Source organism: Manis pentadactyla, chromosome 14 (assembly GCF_030020395.1).
Source record: "Manis pentadactyla isolate mManPen7 chromosome 14, mManPen7.hap1, whole genome shotgun sequence".
Taxonomy (NCBI): Eukaryota; Metazoa; Chordata; class Mammalia; order Pholidota; family Manidae; genus Manis; species Manis pentadactyla.
In genome coordinates this window covers 59522400-59534573 of record NC_080032.1, presented here as the reverse complement: position 1 = coordinate 59534573, position 12174 = coordinate 59522400, and the positions used below count along the sequence as shown (strand labels likewise).

General features: G+C 35.2%; 1 protein-coding gene across 5 annotated transcripts in view; it reads left to right on the top strand.

The window, feature by feature from the left end:
• The window catches only part of WNK1 (WNK lysine deficient protein kinase 1), a 176084-nt gene that overhangs the window by 120116 nt on the left and 43794 nt on the right, over positions 1–12174 (top strand). For 4 of the 5 annotated variants that reach the window (XM_036907531.2, XM_057491351.1, XM_036907604.2 and 1 more), the window contains exon 5: positions 11260–11348. In XM_036907531.2, the coding sequence (XP_036763426.2) occupies positions 11260–11348 (89 nt within the window). Of the gene's footprint in view, positions 1–4435; positions 7090–11259; positions 11349–12174 lie in introns of those variants that run through there. The other variant, XM_057491352.1, reaches the window with a different exon arrangement.

Here is a 12174-nt window from a genome sequence, read left to right as displayed (position 1 = left end):
ATGACCGACTTCTGTTATGATTGAGACTTTGTCCCCCTTTATCCCACCAGCTTGCCCATATGCCCACCCCAACCCCTCTCATAGTAACCACCAGTCACTTCTCAGTGTCTATGAGGCTACTGCTGTTTGTGTATTCTGTTTTGTTTTGCTTTTTGATTGCAGACTTAGAAATTTAACTCTATTTAATTGCATTTTTCTGCCTTATTCAGGAGTTGCTTTTTAAAAAGGCATAATAGTCAGGCTATAGAAAAGATGGCATAAAAAGCTTGAGTTCTCTGAGTCAGAACTGTTAGAATCCTTAGTTTTTAAGGGTACTGTAGGCATTTAATTGCACTTAATGCTTCCTCTCAACTGTGAAAATTTAGTTCTGTAGTATCTACAGTCTATTGTTCTGTATTGCCAATTATTGTATTTCTTATCTGAGAAATTCCATATTGATTTTACCAACCTCCATTCTCATTTTGTTTTTCAATGAAGAATAAAAAGGGCTATGTCCTTTTTTTAAAAATTAAGGTATCATTGATATACAATCTTCTTATGAAGGTTTTACATGAGCAACATTGTGGTTTCAACATTCACCTGTATTATCAAGTCCCCCCCACACACTGCAGTCACTATCCATCAGCATAGTAAGATGCTATAGAGTTTTTACCTGTCTTCTCCATGCTATGCTGCTTCCCTATGCCTACACTTATGTGTGCTAATTATAATGCCCCTTAATCCCCTTCTCCCTCCCTCCACACCCACCTTCCCTTCCCCCTTCCCTTTGGTAACCACTAGTCCCTTCTTGGAGTTTGTGAGTCTAATGCTGTTTTGTTCCTTCAGTTTTGCTTTGTTGTTATACACCACAAATGAGTGAAATCATTTGGGACTTGTCTTTCTCTGCCTGGCTTATTTCCCTGAGCATAATACCCTCTGGCTCCATCCATGTTGTTGCAAATGGTAGCATTTGTTTTCTTTTTATGGCTGAAGAGTATTCCATTGTGTATATGTACCACATCTTCTTTATCCATTCATCTACCAATGGACCCTTAGGTTGCTTACATATTTTGGCTATTGTTAATAGTGCTGCACTAAACAGAGGGGTGCATATGTCATTTTGAAGTAGGGATCTTGTTTGTTAGGGTAAATTCCTAGGAGTGGAATTCCTGGATCAAATGATATTTCTGTTTTTAGTTTTTTGAGGAGCCTCCATATTGCTTTTCACAATGGTTGAGCTAATTTACATTTCCACCAGCAGTGTAGGAAAGTTCCCCTTTCTCCACATCCTCGCCAGCATCTGTTGTTACTTGTCTTTTGGATGCTGTCCATCCTAACTAATGTGAGGTGCTATTTCATTGTAGTTTTAATTTGCATTTCCCTGATGATTATGGTGTGGAGTATCTTTTCATGTGCCTGTTGGCCATCTGAATTTCTTCTTTGGAGAAGTGTCTGTTCAGATCCTGTGTGGGGCTATGTCCTTTTTAGTTTTCTGAAGTTTTCCCATGTTTTGGGTGCTGAGATAAACATGGGGGATTTAAGTAAATGCCTAGATTATACAAGGACTTATTTAATTGTATAAGCAATAGTTATTACTGTCAGAATGCACCTTGAAGTATTATTATACCGTCTCTTAAGTCTGCTTTGACTGTAAATATGACTAACTTTTTTATTAAGGTATTATTTATATACACTTTTATAAAGGTTTCACATGAAAAAACGTGGTTACTACATTCACCTATATTATCGAATATCTCCTTGTAGTCACTGTCCATCAGTGTAAGATGCCACAGATCCACTATGTGCCTTCTCTGTGCTACACTGTCTTCCCTGTGACCCCCCCAGTCCATGTGTACTAAACATAATACCCCTCAATCCCCTTTTCCCTCCCTCCCCACCTGCCCTCCCACACCCCTCTCCTTTGGGAACTGCTATAAATATGACTAATTTTTAAAAGTACATCTTACCTTCAGTCTGCCTACCTGTTGCACATTTATTAAGGAAACATGCTTGGTTGTTCACCGAGAGATTGTAGGGCTCTAATACAAACTACCCCCTGCCTCTGTCTTCCACCACTACTCCAGATTTTTTATTTCCATACCAGATCTAGTATGTGTACCTTGTTAGTAATCAGTCAGCTGTCCCCTTCTAAACACACAAGGCCTTCTGTAGGGTTAGCACTAACTTAGAAAAGGGATACAAAGAAGAGTCTGCCTTTAATATCTCAGGATTACTTTTTTAGGTCTTAAGATCACAGAACTCTATAGTCAAACCACAAGCTCTAGTTCTCAATTGCTTTAAAAAATTTTTTTTAACAAATATTCACCTATTTAACAGCTATTAATTAGATACCTCCTGTCAGTTTGGGGATACAGCAGTGAACAAGATAATATGTTTTGTTCTCCCACCTTCTAGTAAGGAAGGTAAACATCGAAGTAATAGTTACAGTAAAGCATAGATTTTACAGACATAGAGAAGTAGCAACAGTGGCTAGTCATTAGCACTCAGTCAGTATTTGTGAAGTGAATACATGAATACAGAGCCATAGGAAGTGAAACACAATTTCATGTTGCCTGTGGAGGAAATGGACTCTGGAGGTGGGTGTGCTTGAGTTGAAATCCCATCAGTGTTGTTTCCTAGCTATGATACCTTGAGCAACTTTACTTAACCTTTCAGAGCCTAAGGTATTTATGAGAGTTACTGAGAAATGTAAATAAAAAATAATAAAGCGCCTTACATGTAGTTATCAATCAGTACTTAATAGGCATTGCCATTATTATCATTAATATCATTATGACATGCTTAGTAGTGAAGTAAGTTCTCTCTTGTTCTATCCAGTGCAGTGATTAAAGTGTGTTTAATGAACTTATAGTAAAGTCAAGTTTTAAATGAGAGTGAATGAGCTAATAATTCATTTGTCTTCTTGCCTCTTGCCAATCACTTTGCAAAGTGCTTTACATACACTATCTTGTTTTAATCTTGTATACTGGTGAGTAGATACTATCTTCATTTCACAGGTAGGAAAATGGATTGAGAGGTTAAGTATTTTGCCAAGGACATGCAGGAGAAATAGTAATAATAGGGTCAGAAATTAAGCATCTCTAATATGACACTGAAACACACCTTAAGTTTTTTTTCCTTTACCTGTTTTTGTTTTTAAACTTTTTTTCTAGACCTCAAGGGGGAAAAAAATATGAGAATAAAAAATATAGGGTATATGAGTATCAAGAGTATAAGACTGGTATCACAGGCCTGAGCCCTTGTGTAGAGGGTTCATGAACCCTGTTCAAAGGAGAAAAAACTTCACTTATTTTGTAAATCTCTGCCACTGGTAATAAGAAGATGTGAATAAGAGTAGTAATGTACTTGGCACAACTTTTGTCTGCTGTTAAAATAATAGAATCAGCAGTAAGCAATGGCATCAATTTTTTCTATGAAGGATAGAGCATTTGAGGTTGGAGAGTACACAAGCATTCATGTATCCAGAGAGTAATGAGCCTTGGGGAATCATGAGGTAAACTAATTTCCTTCGATAGGACTAGCTGAATTTGGTAGGGAGTTTGAAGAGCCTTGTTTTCCAATGGGATCATAAGTATGTTCAAATTCCTGTAAACTAATGGTTCATACCCAGTTAGAATCTGGCTGAATCCAGCCTCATAACAACCAAGCTAGAAAGAATGGGGATTTTTAATTACTTTGTTTGTGCAATTTAACTTTGTCACTGATTCCATTAGCCTTTGGATTGCAAGGTTTGAACATTCTGTCTGGGAAAAACAGAATTAAAGTAGTTAGGGTAAAATTCCTTTTACTTTTTATATACCAGATTGCAGTTCACCCTACTTTTTTACAGAAACAAATGAAACTGATTCCTGATTAGACAGGGTTTGAAAAGTTGAAGAAAACTTTGTATTTTTCTTTCTTTAATAGTTACCTGGAATTTTTTTGGCTATCCCAGAGACCCAAATCCAGAAGAATTAGTTAAAATAAAATTTATAAATTTTATTCCTGTTTTCACCCAAAAATTTGGATTGTACATGCAAAAAAAAAAACCTTTGTGTATCAAGTCTGTTACCTTGGGAACATTTTGCATGATTTTCAGAATCTTTCCATTACCCTACTGCGATTTCATTAAGATTAAAGGTTCTTCATCTTAATCAGCCCATTAATCTTAAACCAAACAGTTCTGGGTATCATTCCCAATGTTTTAGGTGCCAAAGAACAATCATCTAATCCTTATTTCAGAATTCTCAGAAAAGCTGGTTTTATTTATTGAATATTGATCTATAATTCACACAACATTAAACTATAGAATAAACACAGGTGTGATATAAAAAGGTGGTTTCTATGTTTAAATACATTAAATACATTATAACAGTATTGAGTTTCCAGCTATTTTGTAAATAACTTACATGCCAAAAGATTCATATAGATAGTTGCTACTTACTATGATTTAAGGTACACCTTGAAATAAACTCTGTTGGCTAAAAAGGGGGAGAGTGGAAAGAGTATTCTTGTCATTGGAAGTGTGCGTTAAGTATTTGGTGAACAAGTAACCAGTTGAACTGGGCTTGTTTTGGAGGACATAGGAATAGAGAAGTAGATAAAAGTTGGATTGTGAGGACTTTGCACACCAGGTTAAGGAAATTAAAAGTACTCTAACATGGACTAGAAGTGACACTGAACTAGACATTGTGGAATCTGGATTCTAAAATTTGCTTTACCATTGACTAGGCCTTTACTCACTGGAACATAGACTGAGTTTGTTTTATTCTAGGTGTTGAAGAGAATGCATTGTCTGTAGTATGTATCTGAGTACCTGCTAGACTAGACACTCCATAGGTGCCTGTTGTAATTCTGATTTTGATGTGCTGTTAATCTCTTTGGCCCACAGTTGTCTCATTTGAACAAGGAGGGGCTCTCAGATTCTTTCTAGATCTGTGGTCCTCTGCTTGTCTTGTAGATACAGAGAACTATTAGCCATTTTTTATTAGTGTGATGTGAGTTAAATGATGTCAGATGATTGGAAATGTTTAAATGTCAGATGATTAAATAAAGCCAAATGGTTGAGCTGGGCACTGTGTAAAATAAAAATTGGAGATGGAGAGAATGGCAGCAGTGAGGCCCATCTTAAATTTGTCTAAGCTTCAAGAGGTGAGGTGTTGATAATCTGGATTTTGGTGGTCACAGTTGTTACGCAAGAGAAGCACTGATTTGGAGAAGTAAGCCAGTAATTTGCTTAGCCACAGATCTTTACCTATTGGAGGGGCAGTAGGAGTACTAGTAGAGCAGTAGAACTGTTTACCAACTGTTTAAACATTTATCTTTGTCTAAGGAGTTCAGAGAGAATAATAGTACTTAAATATTGTGAGAGAAGCATACAAGAATAACAGGTCCCTATTCTGGATCATAAAACTGATGATGATATCATTGAAAGAAATGGGGAAGTCCAGAGAAAAAGCACTGACTTGAAGAGAAAGAGGAATTGAAGTTTAGACATGTAAACTGTTTTCTGTGTATGAATGGTATTTTTATTGCATATATTGAACTTTTATTTTGATATATAGAAAAGACTGGTCTTTATATATCTGTTTATTTGTACCTACATTATACTTTTGCCCAAAGAAGTGCTACCTCATTTTGGCTTTGTTTGTTGCCCTGTAGAGTTTAAAAACCCACCCACATTTTTATATATGGTAAACCTGTGAAGCAGGGAACAAGGCACCTATTTTCTAGCTGTTGTTTTCATTTAGCCACACGTAGTCCTGAATAGCCTTGCTCAAATACCTAAATAAAAGGTAATGCTGGGCTACACTGCTGTATTTCTGACCAATACCTGATATCCTAGACTACCTACTTAGTAGTGGTGAATATTGTTGAGCCATAGATACGTGGCAACTACTTTGAGATAGCTTGTTAAAATTAATAATCATTTCTAGACTTGACAATAGTATTCCTACCAAACAGCTTCTAAGCTTATGCTCATGTTGTTGAGTAATTGAAGCCTTAGAATGCTCTGTCTTCATGGGGATTCAGGCTTACTAATTATAAGGGATAGGACTCTGTTCTGTTACCTATTATAATAATGAAGTGAACAGTACTTTTTCTACCAGCTTTGTTAATGCCATGAAGAGAAACCTTTCCTTAATCACTCAAATCAAAGTAGCGGATCTTTGGGTGGATGAGGTCTTCCTAGCAAATGGAAATGTCTTCTGGTAGATACACACATTAAGACTTTTAATAAATGGGGAGGGAGACAAATTCCTACCACTTGTGTGTACTAACTATGTACCACACACAGCTTTGTGGTGTGGGGTTTTTTGTTTGTTTTTTATGAACCATGAAAGAGTAGTAAGACAGTTTACCTTAATATCACCACTTTTTAAATTAGGTAAACAGGAACTATTATCTGCACTTTTCAAGTGAGTTTTAGGGATATTGCCCAGATCACGCAGATTTGTTGTATGAGAGGTGGAACTGAGAACCCAGCCTCAGTGCTGTGATTTACTTGTCCAGTGTTCTTTTGACTACATATTCTGAGTATGTATTTCAGTCATTGAACTCAGTCACCATTTTCTTTTAAAAGCATGATTTTAACACTATTAGGAGAAAGGGAGTGTTTAGATAAATAGATTTCCAGTGTAGGTTTTGATGTCAAGGAGGCAGAACTTGTGAACATAATGGGTGGAGCTCTGAGCATGTAAAAAATCTCATTTTGTTTGTCTAGGGATCTGTTGCTGTTGGAGGAGAAGCAGGAGGAAGAGTAGCAGACAGTTTCCCCACCATTCAGCATGTAGTTTTGTTTAAAGAGCCAGTCTAGAAGAAGCAGATTGTTGGTTGAGCAGAGCAAACCCAGGTCTGAAAGTTGGAGAAGCATGGCCAGCATTAAACAAACTGTGCTTCAGTCTGACTTTGATGTTTGCCTTTCTTATGCTGTGGGTTAATTTACTCTGTTAATTTGCAGTTTATCCATCCCCCCCCTCACTTTCCTCTAACTGTAACAAGCCTATTTTGCCTTTTCTGATGGATTTTACAAAGAAGGATTTTTGCTCAGTGTTTGTCATCGTAAATTCTCATTGCTGCTGCTGCCCTCAAAAGGATTGTGTAAATGAGGTGGGTAAGAATTTCCAATAAATACAAAAGGTATATTGTAGCCATTTGGTGATATGTATAGAAAATCTCAGTTAATATATTTAAATTGTTTACTTCAGAATGCTTTTAAAAATATTTCAAGTTTTGTAATTCAGTTAACTTACACTACATTTTGTATGAACACAAAGGAGGTTTTTCTTAATTCTGAGCAGTAAGGAAAAGTTTTACTTCTTTGAAAGGATAGTTAAATGTCACACATCTGAAATTAAAGCTTTTAAAAAGCAAGTGCTGACAGTTTTTAAGAGCTAGAGGAATGAGCCAGAAATTACTATATTATGACTCACTTATTTTTCTGGCAGATTAATTGGCAAGCCATAACTATACAGCATTCAGAGAAAAACTCAGGGACTATAAAGTATGTGTATGTGTTTGTGGTTTTTCATAGTTCAAACAAAGCAACATATTTTATAAACAGTTATCTTAAATCAATTTTTGATATGTCTTTGGGGAGTCTTTTTAATTTTTTTTACTGCATTTAAGGTTGCACAAAAGTGGCCTTTGTTTATTTGTTTAAGAATACATAATTTTATATAGCCCTGAAAGTATCTTAAATGTATGATTGAATGTTCAAGAAGTACTTTTGTTTAATGCAGTGAAACATGCTACTGTCCCATGTAAAAAAAACATAGTATGTCACTACTGCCTGAAGAGACACCCTATAATTTACAAAAGTAAGCAAAAGTATTTCTAGAGCCAGTTGATAGCTCTGCTGAATGAGTAAGAGGGTGTGTGTCTTTAACCTCGTTTTTCTTATGTGTAAAGTGTTAACACAGTTTATCTACCTTAATATTCTTTTCTGTTTTGTGTTTTTGAACCTCATTCAGAAGAAGTAACAAAACAGCTTTTCCTAGTCAAAACATGACTAAATAGAATAGGACTGCATGGGGCTAAATCAGGGAGTAAACAAAAAGGGTGATACTTGGAGGATTTTTTAAGCTGTAAGTTAATCATCTTTGCTGAAGTATGTGAGCTAAAAAAAAGATGAAATCTTTTATCATTAAAACATCTTCTCATCATTACTTTGTTCTGTTTGGTGTTTAAAATCATGTTTTAGAATGTAGAACAACTTTTTTTTAATTAAAAAATTACCAGTTATAAAAAATACATTGAGTTCTCGCATCTCTTAAGAACAGGAAGCCTATGAATATAATGAGTATATCAAAACCTGTACTTGTTTATTTTAAGCAGCTCTCTATTATATGTCCTATATGGCTTTTCTTTTGGTCACTTTCTGGGTCAGTGAGTTTTCATACTCATTTTTACATTTTGAGGAGGTCATTTTTAATATACAGTCCCTCTGTGTTCTTTATTATTCTCAAATGATTCAGAATACCTATGATAGATATTGAATAATCCTGGCTTCCTGATGGTAAGCCAACTGTGAAATTTCTTCTTACCTTTTTCATTGTCTAAGTGGGTAACTACAAGCAGCCTAAATCTTTTATTTAATATAATATCAGTTGCTGAACTGGTAAGGTGTCTCCCAGTTTTATTGGCTACCTTGTTACCTGCAACACATTTTTAAAGCCAGAGTGGTGTCTGAAGATGTTGTAAAGCATTGGTATGGAATTTTCTATACCTGAATCTTGACTGTAGATTCAGAAAGTAGCTTAACCTAGTGGGTTCAAGGTGTTACATGATTTTACAGCTGATAGTTCTGGTATAATGACCTTGTATCTCATTTGTTTAACTGGTATTTCTGTTTATAAATAGGAAACCCTCTCTGTAAAGTCATGAATATATATGTATATGTTTGTATGGGTAGTCCTAACAGGAAGATTAATTGTAAGGATAACCAAGGGTGAAAGTAGGTTCTCTTTGTATCTTGTTTCTCAAGAGAATTCTTCACTTTCTTTTAACCCTAACTAAGCTTTATTATCTTTGGTGATTTCCTTTGAACTCAAAGGTGGCTTTAGGTCAACAAACTTAATAATTCAAAGAGTTTCACCCTAGTATCACTTTTGATTGTAGCTGCCATAAATATATGTAAGTTGCCCAGGTTGTATCCCCATTTACTGGACAGGAACCTGAAGTTCAGAGCTGCTTCTACAACTTGTCTAATTCACACTGAACTCAAGCCTTGTGTTCAATCCTTTCTTTCTTCCAATAGGCCTTTGCTAAATTGAAACAGAAGAGTCTTTTAATATAATCATATATGTGTGCTTTATTAAATTAATATGTAGAGTTTTACTGCCAAATTTAAGGCCAAATTACATTCCCCTAAAATGTGTCTATGGAAGAAGGAACAGTTTTCTTAAGAGCAGCTGTATTCTCTTGCCACATTCCTTAACATTTGGAATGTCTTTTACATGCAAAGGCCAACTATATATTAATGTTCAATTTTACCAAAGAACAGTCTTTCAGATAATTTTCTGCCAATAATAAATGTTCTGCAAACTTAATACACAGTATTTTAGGTTGTTCTTCCCATTATTTTTATAAGAAACATCATAAAAGTTTGCTTTTATACTGTTTTATGTGTTTATTGTAGAAAGTTAAACACAAATATAAAAAAATATCTCCAGTGTTTCTACCAGAAAACTTTTAGTACATCTTTTTTTCTCTCTTAAAACAGTTCCTGTTTTCTTAAATATTTGTTTGAAATACCATATCCGCTTGCTCAATTATATCAGCCTTTTGCTTCAGCAGCAGCATTTTCTTATTTTCCTTAGAATTATGTGAAGACAAAGATAAGTTGGGAAAACAGCTGGATTTACAATAAAAGAAGACTGAGGAATACAAAAGTGATCTTTGTAGTCATTACTCAGAAATAAACCTTTTAAATATATTGATTAAATTTAGGGCAAGCCCTACCAAACAGTTCCTTGCTGGGGAAAGTTAGCCCTAGGGGTAGAATCCTCCAAATCAGGACTTTTGAATAATTCAGTGAGAAAGTTGATGAGAATAGTCCCACCCCAACTCTAGTATTGAAAGACTGTATGAGTGTACACACATGTCAGAATTCATCAAGCTGTACACTAAGGTTTGTGCATTGCACTGTATGTACCTTAATATAAAAAATAAAGGCAAAGCTACATAAAATAATTTTTAGAGCTAACCATCTCTGATGTATTTTTCAACCTGTGAGAGGTTATATGCATTTCTCTGATATATTCAATTATTATCACTAATTGTTTTAATATATCTTGTCACTGAGACTATAGGTGATTTAGAATTTTTATAAATTCTAACTTTCCTAGTCCCTTTCCCTGAATTTCTATTCCTTGTGTTTTATGTATTTATAGACTTACAGTGCCACTTGGACAATATAATATATCAGTGTAGCTACTCCAACTCAATCCATGTGTTTACTTAAATGAGGTGGGAATAGATAATGAGGTGTGTTTTTCCACACCACCTCTCAGGGATATTTTGTTACTCTTGTATCTTATGTATATTTTCCACACAATGCTGAAATTTTTATTTGCGAAGAATTTACACTTCATGAAGATTCCAAATCACCGTGATGCTGTTTAGTATTACATGTAAATCTGGTTTTGAGTTTTCTTATGAAATTAATTGGAAAGCTTATCTTTCATATGAGTCTGGTGTATCACTTTTTATTTTATATTTCAAATGAACAAGACAGGTTGCTCTTCAGTTACCATGCCAAACCAATCCATATCCTTAACTCCTATATTTGTTGAGTTTGTTAAAGAATAGTATAATAAGAGAGTACCTGCCCAACTGAGCTTGTGAATTCATGCCCATGCATGGACTCACTGTTCAAATTAGTTAAATGCTGTGTTGATTGATGTGTTAGGGAACAAGGCTGAACAACAGATCTTCGAACCAATTAGAATATTTGGCCTTCTTTTTAGTCTTTAACTTCCTTTACCTTAAACACAGAGGATTATGTTGACAACAGCTTAAAATTTTTCCTAACCACATACAGAGGCCATGGAGGTAAGTGGCCACAGTATCTAACTGTTCCTTGTTGTTTTCTTTTGAGAGCTAAATTGCCACTACCCAACTCTGGTCCTGCAATGGACCAGCTCCTGCAGGCACATCAGGAAAAAGCCAGGATAGTAAGAAGGCTATCTAATAGAACCTTAAGAGGTAATTAAAAATCAAAGTTCAAAGGGTCTGCCTTCATTAATACGTTTCTATTGCTATTTTTCTGGTTTTCAGGGGGTGAAACCAGCCAGTTTTGACAAAGTAGCAATTCCTGAAGTAAAGGAAATTATTGAAGGATGCATACGGCAAAACAAGGATGAAAGGTATGTTGCCCCTTAGGTATTGCTTAAACAAAAACCTGAACCGTAATACGCTCTCAGTACAACACTCAAGCTAAAATGTATTTAATATTTTACTTATAATTAGTCTCTCCGTTTATGTCATGTAATATTTTTAAAAATAGAGTTCTGCCCATTGAAGTAGTATTCAGATTTTGTATACTAGAATGTTGTGAAAAATGTGGTTGGTAGAGTTTAAGAAAACCAGAACCCCCTTCAATGTTGCTACTGTATTCAATGAGAACTACTTACAGCATCAGCATGATTTATAAAACCCAGTAGGGTTTACTCTCTGTCCAAGGTACCAATCTGTTCCTTAGTTCTTTATCTGTTGAATTCTAAAAGGTGAAATAAAATATTGGCTCTTTAAAATCAACTGAACTATACAGGTCTTGATTTGCTGTCATTATGCCAGAATAGAAGAAGAGAAAAACACCAAAATTCCTTTGAGTAAAAAGATACGACTTTGCCCAAAGCTTAGGAGGAGGTCCAGTTTAGTCATTTGTACCAACAGAAGACTTTTCTCAGAGGAGTGGCAAGTGTCTGATCAGCCATATAGCTGATTCATCACCCATTAGGCATGGCAGAGGTCCAATGTCTGTTTTTGAAATATAATCTACCTTCACGGTCCTCCCTCCCCCTCCAAAAAAGAAAAAGTAGACCAACCAGTACAAATATAAGTTGTAAATTGAGCATAATCAATCTGAAGAATGTGAGTGATCAGGTGTATCAACCAAGTTAAAGAATTCCATATCGTTACTTCTCTAGTCTTATACTCTTTTCATAACTGTTATTTGGAAGAACTTAACAT